Below are 18,563 nucleotides of genomic sequence, written 5' to 3'. Positions count from 1 at the left end.
GCAAGATTAGATTTTCACCTGTTGCCCATAAAAGGTAAAATTTGTCTAGGGAGCTGTAGATGCAAATACTACCTGTAAATAGCTTGGAATAACACTTATCTGACTGAGCAACTTCTACTCTCTTCTCGCACAGATGACAGACTTCTCGGATAGTTCACAGAGCGGCATGTTGAGTCCGGCGACGACGCTCATTGAAAGTTTCAACAAGAAGAGTGGCCCAGCATCGACCACGCCCCTGTCCAGCTGCAATACGCCCACACTGAACGGCGGCATCACAGCCAACGGAGGGGGCCCCCTAACGGGGGGCAGCACAACAGTCGCCAATTTGGGCGGACGACAGATCAATACAAGTTCGAGTTCTTGCAGTAGTCTTAAGGAAACCTCACATCAGTCCACATCGCAACAGGTAGGTGGCAGGTGCTTCAGATAAGATCACAAAAATGCAAACTGCAAGCACATTACGTATACGCAATGCTGTCAGTTGGCTAATAATTGCTGATTGCTTCAAGCGAACCCCTTGATAAATCAAAAAAAAAAAACACAATTTCTGTGTACTTGTGTCTATTTTTATACAATTACTTAAGCCTAAAATGTGAAAATATGAAAATTCTAGACTCTAGACCTACCTGATAAACCCGACAACCACAATTCGCCGGGCCAGCACGTTTTCCATTGCTTGCCAAAGGTGAAACGATTCGATATGAACCAGTTCTGATTAGATTATTGCAATTCTGATTGGCGTCGCAGCGGCTGCTGTAGAGAAATCAATTAATGCTTGTGCGATTACTTTGAATACTTTTCGCTATATTTGGCACATTCATTTGGTATTTGTTGTGGTATTGATTGAGCAAAGCCATAAAATTAATTGCCCATACTCAGTTTATGCACATACATACATACATACATACATACATATACATTTGCATTTGCTCGAAACGTGCCGCTTGCCACAACAATTTCTGTTTAAACATTTAACGAGCTGCGAAGCAAAATTTCCCACAATGAAGTCGTTTTTGGTTGTTTTCATTTTTGGTTTAGATAAGATTGCTTTAGCGGCATTTGCATTTCACAGTTCCGTTTGGAGTTTTTATTTTTATTTTATCTGTGCATAATTTCCGTCGCCTGATAAGCGTTTTGCCATCAGAAACGTTTTCAGTTTGACAGGGTATGTTACCACTTTGCGATTCTTCTATGCGATTCTCATGATCTCTCGTGACATTTTAATTCTCATTTCTTGCCAATAGTTTTCGTTTCCTCTTTTTCTTTCCTTGTTACTGTCCTTCTCTCACTCTCACAAAGATAACATAGAATTGCAGTACTTCGAAGCTAGGTAAAGGGCATTTGCAAGTCGACTCTGGACTTACTCACACTTGAGTTTTTATCAATTCATTGACATTTCACATTGAATCACTTGCCTCCAAAATAGTCGCTTACAGGGCACAGTTGTCGCTGCCTTGGTCAAGTTTTTTATTATTAATTAACGCACCCATCAAATTATGTGCGGCTATCGAAGTGGGTGACAAATGCGCGAGCTTTCAAATAGCTTTAAATAGCTTGTGTAATCATCATCCATGAGCAAAGCTCAACGTGCGTACAATTTACCGTTCATTTGAGAGCAATTGAAAATGCTGAAGCATATATTTATTTGTTCTTGTTCAGCTCTGCTTCGGCCAATGACTCATTTGCCGGTAGGTGTCGCTGTCGTCGCAGTCGCCGCCGGCGTAGATGCTCTTGATGGCGGCAGCACATCAATGTCGCGTCGTCTTTGGCTCGTGACGTCCGTCAATGGCTCGTGCTGTAGCTCTCACGACGACCACGCTTAGCTTTTAAGCTGATGCTTTCTGTAGATAAGCGCCGCTTAAGCTTTTCATTGACCGAGCCTTGATAAACGTTCTGCAAGCTGTGTCCGTGTGCATCGTACGCAGGGAGCAAGGTGTGTGTGCCTATTCCTGTTTTCTAGGAAACAATTTTGTTGGCCAATCAGTTGACGGTTGACATGTGAATTTCTAAGGAAAAACTTTTATTTTAGAATGAGCCAAGGACCGATACGATTTTGTTTCGCAGAAAATTGAACAATTTGTAGAAAATACAATGAATGTAGAAATACATCGAAAACAAGTATGAGTACAAGTGCATGTACATATATCAAGCATATGTGTAAGTGTTAATCGAAGCACATTAGAAATACTTCAAAGATAATACATGCATGTTTTCACATGCTTATGTGCACATGCATACATATGTGTGTGTGTGTGTAACAGCTGTGCAATTGCCAGATAATGCGTGTGTGTGTGTGTGTATGTTGCGGGGGAGTATGAAGAAAATAAGAATTCGATGACGCATTGCAGATTGCGGGGTGTGAACAAGTCAACAAAAGATGGTGCAAATTGGGGATTAAATAAAATGCTTAACTAACGCCAGATGTAATATGTATGTATAAGACTTAACATAATAACAACTAAGTATAACAAATATGGCATCAAAATAAAAGAAGCTAATGAACCTTATTTATGACTGCTAAATGATTAATGGCCCAAATTTTATTAGTCATTTAAGCATTTTAAAGTTAGTACACAGAGCATTTCAAATACATGACTATAAAGATAGGTTTAAGGCTAGTTGAGATCTGAGCTGATTATGCTAATTCGAAATGCCAATTGTTTAGCAATTATACATAAATTAGCACACATATAGACATGTGAATATGTCTACACATGTGCATAATCAGCAGAGTTATTAACACTAACGAAATGCCACACAATAATTATTAATATAAACACACAAAACTAAACAAAACACAAATCACGGCACACACACACACACACACACACACACGCAGACAACAGCAATGGCAACCTCTCACTCCGTCACGCCCCCACCCAGCTGGTGTTAATGCAAAAGAGCGACACTAATCAAATAAGTAAGCGACAAAATGAGATGGGAATACACACACACACACACACACACTCACACACACACGCACGCACACACTCACAATCTGGAAACAGATTCCATAAAGCTTAAACTTTAAGCTGAACGCGTTAATTAGAAAACCGCTTGAACTGAAACGTGAGGCTAGCGCAGAATTATGGAAATGCACAAATTCGCTGCATAAATTAGATAATAGATAAAAATAAGCGACGCGTTCTTCTACTGGCTATTCCTGTTGTTGTTGTTGTTGTTGTTGTTGTTGCTGCTTTTACACAGTTGCCGGCGAGAATATTTACAATATGATTTCCTAGAATTCTCAGCGCTGAGCTCACGTCAACGCCAACTTTGTGCTGTTCGCCATCTAGCCATCCCGCTCGCACCCACAGCGATCGCTGCTAGTGGCACTTTAGAATGACAATCGGCTGGCGTCGACGTCGGCAGCGGCAAAAGCTCTAGCCAGCCAGAGACCCAGCAACGCAGCTAGAAATTTGCTCATTTTACTTTAGTTAACGAAACGAACGAGAAGCGAGCGTCGCGCAAAAAAAAAGGCATTGAAAACAAGAAGAAGGAGAAGAAGAAGAAGAAAACCGTCGCAAAATCCCATTTAATTGTTGAATTTTAGCCAAACGTGCAATGATTTTTTTTGTGTGACGGCAGCGCCTCAAATATATAATAGATATTTAAACCACAATTTACATAATTATAATTTGCAACGATATCGAACGAAAAGCGCAAAGTTGACTACAACTTTTGCCAATTAACGAACAATTAAACGAACTCTACTTGTTATCAGTATTTTCTGTACAAACGAAAAACGAACAACAACGGCAGCAATAGAAAAAAAAAAAAAAAAAAGAAAAAGTAAACTCAACGATTATTTCTTTTTTATTTTTGGTGCCGTTTGAATTATTATTCGCGGCAAGCGTGAAAAATATTAACTCGAAAGCTCAGTTCAGTCTGCGAAGCGTCTTGGCAGCGTGTGAACCACAAATCTGCGTCGCTATTGAAAAACTGGGCCCAAAGCGAACAACGAAACTAAACACAAAAAGGAAACAACATAAATAAATATTAATAAATATATAAATCTTTGAAGAATTGAATTTGCGCGTGCGAAATAGGGACAGAACACACATATAATTATATTAACAAATATATACATACATATATATATCTGTCTGTGTATGTGTGCGTGTGCGTGTATCTCTGTGCTGATAAGCCCCCCGCAGGCGTTGTTTAGTTTAAAATATATAAATATATATGCCAGAGCCAAAGGGCCCAACAGAACGTAGGCGTATACGTAATATTAGCTACAATTGAACTCTTCAAGGAATTTCCAGAAACAACGAACAAGTTCAACGTGTTAACTGACATAGGTTAGTACATAGGCCGTAAGACATAATAATGATAAATTAGTAAATGACGCAGTGCTCAAAACGTTAAGGCTCTCACCTCATATCTAATCAATTGACTTCATGTCCAAGCAGCGTTAGGCCCAGCCACTGGCCCCTCCGGCCGCACAATAATATTTACTAACACAAGTGCAACAACAACATCTATGTAGAAAAAAAAAAACAAAAAGAGAACGTCGATCACTTGGGCACTTGGGAATTTTTTCCCCGATAAGTCGAATCGTATATACCGTGTATTATGCCATAAAGAGTCGCGTATAACACATTGATTAAGTATTACGAGAATCGTTGATGGTAGCAATATGTTTGTGTCTACATGACGTATACGTTATATTTGAAACTCTCCAATTATACTAGTTGAAATGATTCTCGCATGTTTGATTAGTCAACGCTTCAAGCCTTATTAAAACTAAGTATGAAAAGCAACACCCACACACTCAATATTCGTCGTTTTGTTCATTTTGGGGCTTCTGCTCAAATCTTTTCAAGACACACAAAAAGAGCCAAAATGAAATCTGTCCAAAATTAGAATTGATTCGTAATGTGGCTACATTTGTCAAAAAAATAAAAAAAAAAAATAAAAGAAAAGAAAAGAGAAATAAATAAAACTCTTGCTCGATCTGTGGGCTGGCGACTTATTTATTTTATTTTATTTTTTTGTTCCTTGTTTCTGACAACCTTTGCAAATGCTTAAGTGTCATAGATTTTACAGGCAACAATTCAATTTGGCTCACATTGTGATTGCGCATGAATAGAAATTAGATTTTTTTTCTGCGTAATGGTGACAATAAGAAATAATTGGCTAGAAAATAACTTTTAAGTAAAATTGTTCAATTATTCTTGAATGCATTTTTTTATTTTATTGAATATTTTCCCTTTCATATAACAAATTTCGTATAACAGATTTGTGAAATATGTTCTTCTAAAATGCTAATTGACGAAAGTCAAAGTCAGACACAAACCGCAGGACCTAACTCAATCATTCAATTTGACGAATGTTAACTCTCTCCGAAACTATTTGACGAAAGCTTATCCACTGTCTTCGTACATTGCCCTCTCGCTGTCTTTGAGATATAATTTGTAGGTTATAAATCCACTTTAAATTTAACGAATGATCGTCTTTTATCTTCGCTCGTATCTTTCCTCTCGCTTGCACTTTTATACATTTCGCATCGTGTGAATTCGCTCTTGTTTTTGGCCTGAATTCGCCTCATCAGCTGTAGATAGATAGGTTTTCCATAAGATATGATATTACATATAGTCTAAGGTAATGGAAGACTGTGTGACATACTAAAATCTAGCTGCTGATGCGTATCTTTGTATATAGATAGAGCAGATACCCTTTCTATGCCATCTTATCTGCATTGCGACATAGTGATACACTTTGTTATTTTCTTGGATTTGCTCATAAGTGAATTCGAGAATGAGAAATCATAAAACATTAGACATTTATCACATTATTTGCTTATCAGGAAGACACGCAGCTAAAATAAAACCATCTATCAGCACTTTCTGTTATACTACGTTGCCATTTCAATCTGAAAAACAAATGTGATTTATAAAGGCGACGGCGCTAAGCGCCTGCCATAAACGCGGCCAGATAGCAGACTGTCCCACAACAATTATCTATAGATACATATGTATATATATCAAACATATTCATATAAGAAATATTCAGCAAATGCTGAATGAGGGCCACTTTGCCAATTTTTCAAATGTTTTTGCGCTGAATCAGTACAAGAAAAATGAGCCAAATATTCATATGAATACTAATATTCTCTTTACTCTCTCTCTCTTTCTCTCTCTCTCTCTCTTTCTCTCTCTCTCTCTCTCTTCCTCAATCCCTGCCTTGTTTACAGGTTGTCAATAGCAGCAGCAGCAGCACAACGACGCGCGTGGAAAAGAAATCCCAGCGTTTGCATCATATAACATCATCATCATCAACGACACAAGCGTCATCATCGTCGTCCTCGTCGTCTTCCTCGTCATCAACGTCTTCGGAAATGAAGGCAGCCGCCGTCAAGCGCGATCTCACTGATATCAAAATGTCCATGTCGGAAATAGAGCGTCTGACAGCGGCGCCAACGCAAACGCGACACCATCCATCGATTGATGACCTCAAGAGTCTCAATAGCAAAGATGCCATAACGCAGTTAAAAAAGAAGTGAGTACCAGCTTCTTGTCTGCAGGGCTGCAGCTTGAACCATGATCATATTCGTGTCTACTTGCAGAATGCGCGCCTCATTCGAGAATCTGGTTGATGGCGATGATGATGGCAGTTGCCATGGCATTGTTACGACTCCGGATGGCGATGACGATTGCACACATCAACATTTTGGCAGCGGGCTGGATCTGACACATCCAGCGGCGGCACAGCTGAGCGCCAGCAGTGGGCTAAGTGGCTCGAATAAAACGATTGACACCATCAAATTTGAGGAGAAGCGTTCCAAATCTATGGCCACCACAAAAGTGGTCGCCGACGGCTTCAGCTCCGAGCAGGCGACCAGCAATTCGGCCGAAATGAAACGTCTCCAGGCCGGGGATATTGATTACAAAGAGGCTAAGGCTGCGTCAGCGGTTAGCAATCGCCTGAATATGGATGGCGTCAAAACAGAGGAGAATGCGGCCGTCCTGCAGGTAAGCAATTATATAAACTAACTATTTACCGAGTGATCAATCGGTCCATCAATCGTCAACTGTTGCTTAGCTGATTACAAGCTGTAACGTAGCTGTCAAACAAACAAACGCGGAAGTAATTAATCAACATGTCAGGCAGTCAATCTTTAAGACTGTCGATCAATCAATTAGTCAGTCAACCAGCCAATCGTTGCTCGTTGCGTAACTGTTTAGAAGTGAAGAAAAAAACAAGGAAACAATCAGTCAGTCAATCACTTGCTGTATCTTAGCAGGCTAACCATCAGAAAATCAATCAATCAATCACTTAGTCAGTCAATCAGTTAATCGTCACGCGTTGCGTAGCTGATTACAAGCTGTATCAAAGCAGCTAATCAAATCATCGCCAAAGTCAATCAGTCAATCAATCAATCCAAAATTGTCGCTCCATGCTGTTACTAGGTAGTTAATCAATCAAGGAATCAATCAGTCCCACTGTCAACTAATCGCCACTCGTTAATTAGCCGATTGCATGTGTTTGGTAGCAGCCAGACCAACAAGGAATCAATCAGTCAATCACACGGTCAATCAATCAATTACTGATTACACGCTATATCGTAGTCATTGAACCCTGTTAATAAATCTTCGGCTAGCAAGCAGCAAAGCTTTCAAAGCTTTCAGTAAGCTAGTGACGCAGCACCCCAAACCTTTTTCTCCCCAACTTGCCCCGCCCCGCAGACAGCTAGATAGCCAGACACAACCCCTAACAAAGCTCGGACGTGCCCAACTGTTATGCCGGGCCACTCCTTTCAGTCGAAGTTCGTCGCGTGCATGTTAGAGTCGCATAAGGGCAAACGTGCCGTCCAAAAGACCCAGAGCCCGAGCTAGAGCTGGAGCTGGAGCTGTTAATGGCGCCGCCTCGTGCGAAACTGAAAACTGTGCTGTGAAAGTTGTTAAATATTGCCAACGAAAATCGATATACTTCTATATGTTTGTGGAGACGCCAAAAAGTAGGCAACAGTCTGCCACGAAATACCATCGCGTATACGTAACATGTTCCTATACAAGTGCCAGCGCCAGTGGAGTCCGCGCTTAGTGCGACATTTGAGCAAGGAAAAGGGCTCCATGCTAAAAAGAATTCAGGTACTTAAATTTCACCTGCAATTTCACCTTTTGTACAACACGTTTCCCTGGGCAACGCTGTGGCCAGCTTATCTAATCAATGCAGGCAGGGGTACGACGAGCCTAGAACTATGCCGACCCATTACAAATTAGCATAAATTGTTTTATGATGCGCCTCATTAAAGCTTGTCAACAACGCAATTCTGGCTGGCTGATGAAATTATATGCAGTATATTGCATGAATGCTGTCCAGCTATTAAAGGTCAGAAGTCAGGTACTAAACCATAAACGAGTCATTAAATATATTGCAAATGGAATGTATGCAAGGAATCAGCTAGAATGCAATATCCGAGCTATGAACCTGCGAGCCAGGGCTGCAAGCTCAAACAAATTCCCGTTGGTTCAGTTCACGGTTCAAACAAACTGCCTGCCTTGGTTCCCACCCAAGATATTCACAATTTTTAATTACTCACTTAAATTTCTGATGTACAATTGCCCTTTGTGCTGAAAATATTGTTAGCTATACGTATTTTCATGAACAAAATGTGGGCTACATTTGATCTATACGCAAAATTAGCAGCCACTAAAAACGGTTGCTTAAATGCACTGATTGAGTCCTAAGTTACATATACTTTGGAACTGGATCTACCTTAAAGGTTCTCTATTTTTTCGGGCTTCGATTTGGCTGCTTTACAGTTTAAAGTTCGGCTCCGTACGCCCAATAGTTTTTGCCGCCATCATAGAAGCAACAGATTTTTTTTTATATTTAATGTATTTTTTTATAGCTTCAGGCAAAACAATTAAAAGTTTTGGGCCCATTGCTTAAAATGCAAAAAAAAAAAGAACTTCAATGAAATTTCCTTTAAATCCATGATACACATATAACTTATATAGTTACAATATATTGATTTTTGTTTTTGATTTATTCTCGAAATGTGCGCTCTGAAATTTCTATAGAATTTTGTTGTTGTTGTTCTTATTGTATACCGCCAGTATTTTATTTTCGAATATTTTTTGCTTTTAAATAAAATGGCACCGAGTGGCGTTCAGTTCTCAGTATCAGACAAGCGATCGACGCGAACGTTACGCTATAGGCGAGCATTTTCAAATAATCATTTGCATATACTTATACGGAAAACATACATATATATATATATATAACATATATGTATGTATACGAACTATATAGACAAGAGCTTTGCACCAATTTGTCTATTGGCACCGAAATGTTGTTGGCAAATGACAACGACTTCCTAATTACAACAAACAACAATTGAATGCCTCGTGTTGACGATTCCCAAATACCATATAATTATAAATATACAAGAAGACGAAGAAGAAGAAGAAGCAGTGAAACAAGTGTTTAACTAAACGAAAGCACACATAATTAGAACCTGACCTTCGCCGCGACTCATTTTAAATATAGTATAACACTTGTGCCGCGACTGAACGAAGCAACCACTTTTCGGTGTTTCATAAATTTCACACGGGTGCTGTGATGAAATTCTCCGATCGCTATAAATGAACGAAAGTGTGCTTGGCAAATAAAAAACTTAACGAAAATAATATGCAAAACATGCGAGTTTGTTTAAAGTACGATAATTCATCGAAAGTGGGCCGAGAATTGCAAATATTTAAAACTTGACGAAAGCGTATCAAGTGCAAAGAGTGCTTACAACGAAATAAACGACGCAGAAAACTGTAAACTTAACGAAACTCGAACAAATACTAGTTGAAGGTTAACAACAGAACGAAGCTTAAGTAGTGCAAGCATCGCAACCATGGGCTATCGTATGAGAAAATATGTGAGATATATGCTAAACATTCGTTAAGTTCTATATGTATACCAGTTGATCGAACAAGTGTCATACGCGTTACGTTATGTACAAATATCAATATATATCATGCATTTTACACATTCGTCAAGTCTCGTTAATTGATGTTAACTGTAAAACAGTAGGAACAATTTAACAGTGTTGTAAATTATTGTAAACTTAATTTGTCGGTCAGTGTCAGCGCCTGACACACACTCACACACACACACACACACACACACACGCACACAGTCACACCCACACACGTCGCGCGTGTCCATATATATGTTAATACAAAGAATCTCCGAGCGACACACACACTCGCACACACACACACCACAAACTCTCTCGAAAGCGCAACGTCAACGACAGCCAATTTGTGCGCTATTTTTATGTGAATGAAAATAAATAACAAAACTGTATTTAAACGTATATAACACGGAGAACATTCATTTTCACGCTCACGCTGCGTTATACTGAAATATTTTCAAATAAGAACATCGAAGTGTGAACACAAGTATTCTGCAACTGAGTCAGTCGACGTCTGCCCGCTGCCGGACATTTAAATACGCTGTGTGGCACGCCGTGAAGCATGTCCAATCCACAGAATCAGGCACCTTGGCCCGTGCGCAAGGGCATCTTTCGATCGAGCGGCCAATCCGAGTTTGTGCCCAAGCGTTCGCCCAGTCCCATTGTTGAGATGCCGTTGTCGCCGCCACCCATGGGCACGCCCATTAATCGTTTTGCGCACAATTCCCCACTGTCGCCGCCCCCTCAGCCCATACAAGTGGTGGGCGGCGTGCCGCTGACGACTGCAGCCACAGCGAGCAAGTCCACTGCGTCCGCTGCCCGTATGTCTGGGGCCACGAGTAGCAGCTCCTCTGCCTCAGCATCGGCCACCTCCTCGTCATCTTCGTCTAGCTCAAGTTCAAGCTCTAGCTCCCATACAAGAGTACGTAAAAGTTCTAATCCCCCTTTGCAGCCAGTCACCGCCTGCCCCCATCCGCCACCACCCACAATCACAACCACGACAACGACTGAAACGTCCATGCCCACCAGCAACAACAATCACAACCACAACCCTACAACAACCACAAACAACAACAACAACAACAACAACAGCAATAATAACAACAATGTGAAAAATATTCGCGAAATACCCATCGAGGTAGAACAAAACAAGGTATAACAGCTCATAAGCGCAAGTCATGTATTATAACAGTATTTTAGGTCAAAATACCCATTTAGTTTATCTTTTTGTAATCAACCGTTATAAGATAGAATTATCGTCGTGCAGCTCTTTGCAGCGCTGTATAACAGTTAAGAAAACTATGCCAACAGCAAATATAGCTGTATAACAGTTTACTGCAACAGTTAAGAAACTCTTATATGCTTGAATTACACGATCGCAACGATTTACAGCATGTAATAAGCTAGCTAACAGCAAATGTCGCTGTATAACAGCTTATATTGTTATACTATTAACCACCACACTTTCAGCCAGCATCTGCATCATGATCTCCCATCACTAACTAACTGTTATACTCTGAATCCCCCTGCAGGAAGCGCTCTCGCTGCGCACCGGCGACATCACACAGCAGGCGAGCAACAAGGTGGCCGCCGCCAGTATTAAAGTGCAGAGCGACAATTTCTCGGCGGACAAGAAGGCCATCTCGCAGTCGCAGCAATCGCAGACCATGACATCGAATGGCATCATTAGCCAGGAGAAGCATGTCTCATCGGCCTCACAGGCGAATTACTCGATGACGCACAAGGGCGTATCCAGTACGGGCAGCAGCATGATCTCTTCCTCCTCGCAAATGTCCGCCACCAACGGCCAGATGATCAAGCTAAAGGATCTCAAGCTCGACGATCTGAAATCCCTGACCGCAGGCAGTGGCCAGCAGGAAATCGAGCAGGCGATCAGCAAGTATTCAAATGTCCTCACCTCGTTTGTCAGCTCGCTGCAGGATGAGGACAGCAGCGTGGCCGCCGGCGGCGAGAAGTCCGTCTATCTGCAAAAGATCAACGAGGTGATCCGACGCGCCTGGGCGGTGCCCACGCACGGACACGAGCTGGGCTACTCGCTGTGCAATTCGCTGCGCCAGAGCGGTGGTCTCGATCTGCTCATGAAGAACTGTGTGCAGCACAACGATCTGCAGTTCTTCTCCGCCCAGCTGCTCGAGCAGTGCCTGACCACGGAGAATCGATCGCATGTGGTGGACAATGGACTCGACAAGGTGGTCAATGTGGCCTGCGTGTGCACCAAGGAGACCAAAAATATGGAGCATTCGCGCGTCGGCACCGGCATACTGGAGCATCTCTTTAAGCATTCCGAGGGCACCTGCTCCGATGTCATCCGCTTGGGTGGCTTGGACGCACTGCTCTTCAAGTGTCGCACCAACGATGTGGAAACGTTGCGTCACTGCGCCAGCGCCTTGGTCAATCTGTCGCTATATGGCGGCGCCGAGAATCAGGAGGCGATGATAATGCGCAACGTGCCCATGTGGCTGTTCCCGCTGGCGTTCCACTACGACGACAACATCAAGTACTATGCCTGCCTGGCCATTGCCGTGCTGGTCGCCAACAAGGAGATCGAGGCGGAGGTGCTCAAGTCCGGCTGTCTGGATCTCGTCGAGCCATTTGTCACCACACACGATCCGTATCAGTTTGCCAAGTCGAATCTGTCGCACGCCCACGGCCAGAGCAAGCACTGGCTGGAGCGTCTGGTGCCGGTGCTGAGCTCCAATCGCGAGGAGGCGCGCAATCTGGCGGCCTTCCATTTTTGCATGGAGGCGGGCATTAAGCGCAAGCAGGGCAACACGGACATCTTTCACGAGATCGGAGCCATCGAAGCGCTCAAAACTGTGGCCAGCTGCCCGAACGCGATTGCCTCGAAGTTTGCGGCGCAGGCGCTGCGTCTGATTGGTGAAACGGTGCCGCATAAGCTGTCCCAGCAGGTGCCACTCTGGTCTGTCGAGGATGTGCAGGAGTGGGTCAAGCAGATTGGCTTCCACAGCTATTTGCGCCAGTTCGAGGAGTCGCAGGTGGACGGCGATCTGCTGCTCAAGCTGAACCAGGAGAATCTGCGCGACGATATTGGCATTGCCAATGGCATTCTCCTCAAGCGTTTCGAGCGCGAATTGCAAAATCTCAAACGTATGGCGGACTACTCCTCCAAAGATACGGCCAGAATGCATCAGTTTCTGGCCGAGATTGGCACCGACTACTGCACCTACACATATGCGATGCTTAATGCCGGCATCGACAAGTGCACCCTGCCCCATGTCAACGAGGATATGCTGATGACAGAGTGCGGCATCAAGAATGCGATACACCGTTTGCGGATTCTCAATTCGGTCAAGAATCTGGAGAACTCGCTGCCCAGCTCGTCCGAGGAGAACATGGCCAAGACGCTGGATGTGTTCGTCAGCTACAGGCGCTCCAATGGCTCCCAGCTGGCCAGTTTGCTAAAGGTGGGTGGCTCAAATTGTAGACTATTCGGCTTATGCTCCAGCTGCCGCTGCTGCCCATCCCTTTCCAGGTACATCTTCAGCTGCGCGGCTTCTCAGTGTTCATTGACGTGGAGCGCCTGGAGGCGGGCAAATTTGATAATGGCCTACTGAACAGTATTCGTCAGGCAAAGAACTTTGTCTTAGTATTAACACCGGAGGCACTGCATCGCTGCATCAACGATGAGGAGTGCAAGGATTGGGTGCATCGCGTAAGTTCTAACTAGTTCGAATCAACTCCAACTGGCTAACCAAGTGATTTGCAAATATATAATAGGAAATTGTGGCCGCCCTGAACTCCAATTGCAACATAATACCGATTATGGATCAACAGTTCACGTGGCCGGAGAACCTGCCCGAGGATATGTGCAGTGTGGCGCACTTTAACGGCGTCAGCTGGATACACGACTACCAGGATGCGTGCATCGATAAGCTCGAAAGGTATATTAACGGCGCATTTAGGACTAAATGGATGATGACCAGATAGTGCTTAAATCTCTAGTTAATCAATCAATTAATTCAATTAATTTAAACAATTATCTAATGCGCAAACTCAATCTCAATACATTCCCAACCTTAATTTCCCCCTCTTCCCGGTGCGGCAGATTTTTGCGCGGCGAAAAGAATATCGATCGCATTGCAGCGATGGCGCCTGGTACCCCCGGCGTGGTGTCATACCAAAGAATGCACAGCAATGATTCCGACTATCAGCAGAGTGGTGGCAATGGCGGAGGTGGAGGTGGAGGTGGAGGTGGAGTCGGTGGCGGCGTCGGCGGTGGCGCGGGCAGTGTGGTGGATGGCCTAATGACGGCCAATGGCAGCGGACAAGGTGGGCCAACGAGTACAACTACTACAACCAATCAGAATCAGAATCCCAATTCGAATTCCAATTCGAGTTCGAATGCGAATCAAACCCAGCTACAGCGTAGACTAGGCCATCGCGAGCACTTAGGCTAGCCTCGAATATCCCCAGCTATGATTAAGCATACACACACACACACACACACACAGAAAAAAAAAACACACACACACAAAAACAAAAAGAAATTCTCAATCCTCAACAAAGTCAACCTCAAGATCAACTCGTTAAGCGAAGAACTGTTATACTGGCAGAATGCTGCCACGGCATAGCAGTTCCTATAACTCTCTCTTCAGTACACACACACACACACACAAATACGCCCACTTACCATCTCACTCACTCTTCTTCACATATATACCACATCTCTCTTTCTCTCTCTCTCTACTTTACTCTACTCTAAAAACAAACAAGAAACAAACCAACTTAATTAATAATTAATTTAATTTTGATTGCAAACTCGAAACTCGATAATTCACGAGCAGCTAATCACCAGGCAAATAGATACCGGCAATCCCCTTCACCGGCCCGCCAGCGCGGCAGCACCTCCCTCTTGACTTATGGGCGTGGCCAGGCAAAACGATCCAACATACTCCCACCATATCGCACACAGCAGGCGGCGCTGCTCCACAAATCCGGCGCCGGATCAGCGTCTATGCAAAATATGACTCCGCTGGCCTATTTGCCGCCGCGTCGCAGTTCCGCTGCCGGCCTGGGTCACAATGCCAGCGTGGCCAATGGCTATCGCTCGCACAGCGTGGATGGATTGCTGGATAAGGCGGCGGCGGCCGGCAGCCAGGATAGCTTGAGCACGCCGGAGCAGCGTATTGCGGCAGCGGCAGCTATGGTTGCCGCTGGCAGCACGGCGCTGACCAATGCCAGCTCGACGAGCACGCTGCAGCCAGATGAGGATGAGGCGGAGGATGCGGATGCGGAGGCGGCAGCAACCGCGGATATGTGCCATGTGACGCGACGCGAGAAACAGACGCTGGCACCGCCCAATGTGCAGCAGCATCGCAAGTCGCGCAGCCTGGACCACATATTGTCCAAGCAAACGCTGGCCGAGTTGCTGCCGCCCAGCGAGCCAGCCGACGAGACGCAGAGCATGCAGAATCTGGCATTGCCATTGACGCCGCAGCCGCAGCGACGCGAAACGAGCTCCTCGTCAAAATCGCCGACGCCGGAACGACCACCGGTGCCGCAGCGCGGTGGCGTCTATAATCGCCAGAGTCCCGACGGCGTCAGTTCCACGGAGAGCGAGCGCGAGGATGCGCAGTCCGTGAGATCGCAAACGCAATCGCAGCATGGCAATCAGCAGCGGGCGGCGGCGCATGTGCATCGTGGTGGCAGCCAGAACAGTAATAAGACGTCCAACTCATCGCTGGGATCGAACAATAGCGCCAACAATAAAACGATATTTAATCGTACGATGAAAAAAGTACGCTCTCTGATCAAAAAGTAAGCAACACGCAGCTGAGAAAGGCGAAAAATGCGTTCGTCAAATCATTTGATCGCTACTTCTACTAGTTACTCGCTACTTCCATTCGTTACTTCCTAATATTGCACACACTTACTTTCAACTGACTCATCTTGTTTGAATAACGTCTTTCACTCACTTATGTTTACTCGCTACTCGCTACTCGTTACTCGCTGCTCGTTACATTTGTGCCATTTACAACGAATCTCATGCATCAACATTAATCACTCACACAAACCATTCCCTGGGCCAAACTCCCCCTCGCTCTCTCTCTCTCTCTCTTTCTATTCCACTGTGTGTCTCAATCTCTCTCTCCCTGTCTCTCTCTCTCTATCTCTTTATGTGGTTATGGTATTCGCTCGCTATCTCTACTTATCTCTCGTAGCTCGTTGTTTCAACTCGTCAAGCTAAGCATCCACTAAAACTTGCCTGCGTTGCCCGAAACAACTTCTTGAACGCCCCCTCTTACAGTCCAAAGCCAATATCTATTTGCCTTGTGATTAGTTGTTTTTTTTCTTCATATATATGCAAACAAAAAAAAAAAAAAACGAATTTAAATTGCAAAACTAAACTATGAATTATTATTAACGACTGCATATAAAGAAAACATAATTTATGAAACTAATTTTAAACAAAAGAAACAAAAAATACATAAAAACTCTATTAATTTTAGTCTACGATTAATATTTATTATCAAAAATTGTAAATTTTCTTTTCAAATGCAATTTTTTTCTTGTAACCGTCCGCAAAATCAAACAAAAAACAAAAAACAAAAACTTCATAACAACTCAAAAAGTGGCTTCAAACGAAAATATTTAAGTGATATTTAAAACTATACAAAAAATAATCGAAAACTTTTGAAAGTAACAAAACAAAAGCAAAAAGAAGAAAAACCACCCAGAAACTATGCTGTACAATATTTTAATTTTAGCAAAAGAGACTTAAGGCATAATTTTATTGATTTTTGCAATATATATATATATGTATATATATATATATATATACATAAATATATTAATTAAATAGTGCCTAAAATTGGACTAGATTTAAATAAAATGTGAATTATTCAAATCAATTGTGTATTATTGTCCCAAAAGGTCATGACCCTGCTTTATCAGCCATTCCTTTCATTCGCATGTTCATTTTACGTATTCTTTGTATGTGTTTTTATTGTTTTTTTTTTTTTTTATATATATTTATGTTTTAATGTTTTGTTCTTGTCTAATATTCGTTTGTTTAATGTTTCGTTGTGTCGATTGTGATTAATGCAATGCTAATTAAATTCTACCTTAATTGGAACCATCTACTTTTTTCGATATTTCCTTTTCTCTTTTTTTCTTTCTCTTCAAATTTTATTTGTAGACCATAAATGCGCATTTTTGTACTTGTTGTTATTGTTGTGCCTGTGCCAGCACCTGCCCCCCTGCACATACCCGAATCGAATTCAAGAACCTACTCATCACTCCACATCCCGAAATCCGTCAATATATCACAGGGTGATCCGTCGTCCAGCTGTTTTGAACAACAACAAAAGAAAAACATTCATTGTTATTTATTACAAAACTAAAACAAAAATCAAACACAACACAGCGAATAAAATAATCAATAAATGTGTGTACTACACAAATCAGACTAATTAAATGTTTCGTCCATTTGAAACTAATTTACCCACAACAAATAATTATAGTAATGAACTGGAGGACGATGAGCTGTCGGATATTATCCTGTCGAAGGCAACGTCACCAAATGCTGGCCGCATGATATTTTGGTAGGCACTCACACAACAACTCAGACGAATTTGGAAAATTTGTAAATAATACTTATAGAAAGAAAAAAAAAGACGAATTAAAAATACTCTACGAAAATTGAAACGGATTTCTTCGGACTTCTTTTGTGAGAAACGCAGTAGGTTGTGCATTTTGGTTGCCTGTCAGAGAGCTAAGCAGTCGCTTGTATTGATTTTTAGTCGGAAATAATATTTCGTTACGTTAAGGTACATTTTTTGTGAAAATAAGAAATTTAATTTTTTAATTTTTGTATATGTTGTACAAAAGTTGCATATCGTAATGGGCAAGTCATTAGAAACAAATGCCATGTTGGTCGTGGACCCTGCTGATGAACTAGTTCTCGAAGGACCATTTAACCGTGCCGTTTGCAAAAAAATTTTGGTATTTAATCCAAACAAACTGAGTCGCGTTTCATTTAAATTGAAGACGACCACACCGCGGCTATTCTTCGTGCGCCCCAATGTGGGCCTGGTTAAGCCGGAGGAGCGGATCGCTATTGACATATTTGTCCATCCCATATTTCCGGATACTAACGCACAGCGTCATAAGTTTCTGATGCAGGCCGCCGAGTGTAATGAGCCAGTGACCGATTTGCACGAGTTCTGGCGGAACGTAAATCCGTCAAGTGTCTGGGATACCAAAATCAAAGTCAAGTTAATCGATGTCAAGGAGGGAGGACAAAGTGTACGCGAGCCTGATACAGGCAATACCATTGGAGAGCATCAGGAGAAAGATGGCAATGATCCAATGGCAAAACTTTTACAGCAAGTAAACGAGCTGGAAGAGGAGCGTCAACATTTAGTGCAGCAGGTCGAGACGATCACCAAGCAAAAGGACGAAGAGAAAACCGTATTGTGCAAGCAACTGGGTCAGCAACGAGGAAGTTGTTTCTTTATTTTCCTGGCTACTTTCTTTGTGTTGATAGCTGCCATAGCCGGCGGCTATGTTGGCAAGAACTTAATGTAAACCTCTCACATTAAAGCATACGGATTAAATACAAAATGTTTAAGCTACTATTGGCAAATAGAAAACAATTTAA

The 18,563-nt window shown here is 42.7% G+C and overlaps 2 protein-coding genes across 7 annotated transcripts in view; both read left to right on the top strand.

The window, feature by feature from the left end:
• Positions 1-17,556, top strand: part of Sarm (sterile alpha and armadillo motif) — a 40,221-nt gene extending 22,665 nt beyond the window's left edge. For 2 of the 6 annotated variants that reach the window (XM_032434451.2, XM_015175182.3), the window contains 9 exons: positions 134-406; positions 6,200-6,504; positions 6,572-6,977; positions 11,452-13,365; positions 13,434-13,613; positions 13,679-13,842; positions 14,007-14,230; positions 14,746-15,718; positions 17,425-17,556. In XM_032434451.2, coding sequence (XP_032290342.2) covers positions 134-406; positions 6,200-6,504; positions 6,572-6,977; positions 11,452-13,365; positions 13,434-13,613; positions 13,679-13,842; positions 14,007-14,230; positions 14,746-15,718; positions 17,425-17,509 — 4,524 coding nt within the window. In that variant the 3' untranslated portion in view covers positions 17,510-17,556. Of the gene's footprint in view, positions 1-133; positions 407-3,435; positions 4,305-6,199; positions 6,505-6,571; positions 6,978-9,733; positions 9,881-10,890; positions 11,073-11,451; positions 13,366-13,433; positions 13,614-13,678; positions 13,843-14,006; positions 14,231-14,745; positions 15,719-17,099; positions 17,379-17,424 lie in introns of those variants that run through there. The other 4 variants (XM_032434450.2, XM_002047417.4, XM_015175184.3 and 1 more) reach the window with 4 other exon arrangements.
• Positions 17,557-17,705: 149 nt separating this feature from the next.
• On the top strand, positions 17,706-18,540 carry fan (farinelli). Its single transcript, XM_002047416.4, has one exon. The coding sequence runs from the start codon at positions 17,804-17,806 to the stop codon at positions 18,488-18,490; it is 687 nt and encodes a 228-aa protein (XP_002047452.1). The 5' UTR covers positions 17,706-17,803; the 3' UTR covers positions 18,491-18,540.
• The last annotated feature ends 23 nt before the right edge of the window (positions 18,541-18,563 follow it).

Source organism: Drosophila virilis, chromosome 3, assembly GCF_030788295.1.
Source record: "Drosophila virilis strain 15010-1051.87 chromosome 3, Dvir_AGI_RSII-ME, whole genome shotgun sequence".
Taxonomy (NCBI): Eukaryota; Metazoa; Arthropoda; class Insecta; order Diptera; family Drosophilidae; genus Drosophila; species Drosophila virilis.
The sequence above is the reverse complement of the archived record's forward strand: the minus strand, read 5'-3'. Positions and strand labels throughout refer to the sequence as shown.

Bases quoted from the DNA above. Each gene is read 5' to 3' on its own strand.
- fan (XM_002047416.4), top strand. From the start codon at position 17,804: ATGGGCAAGTCATTAGAAACAAATGCCATGTTGGTCGTGGACCCTGCT.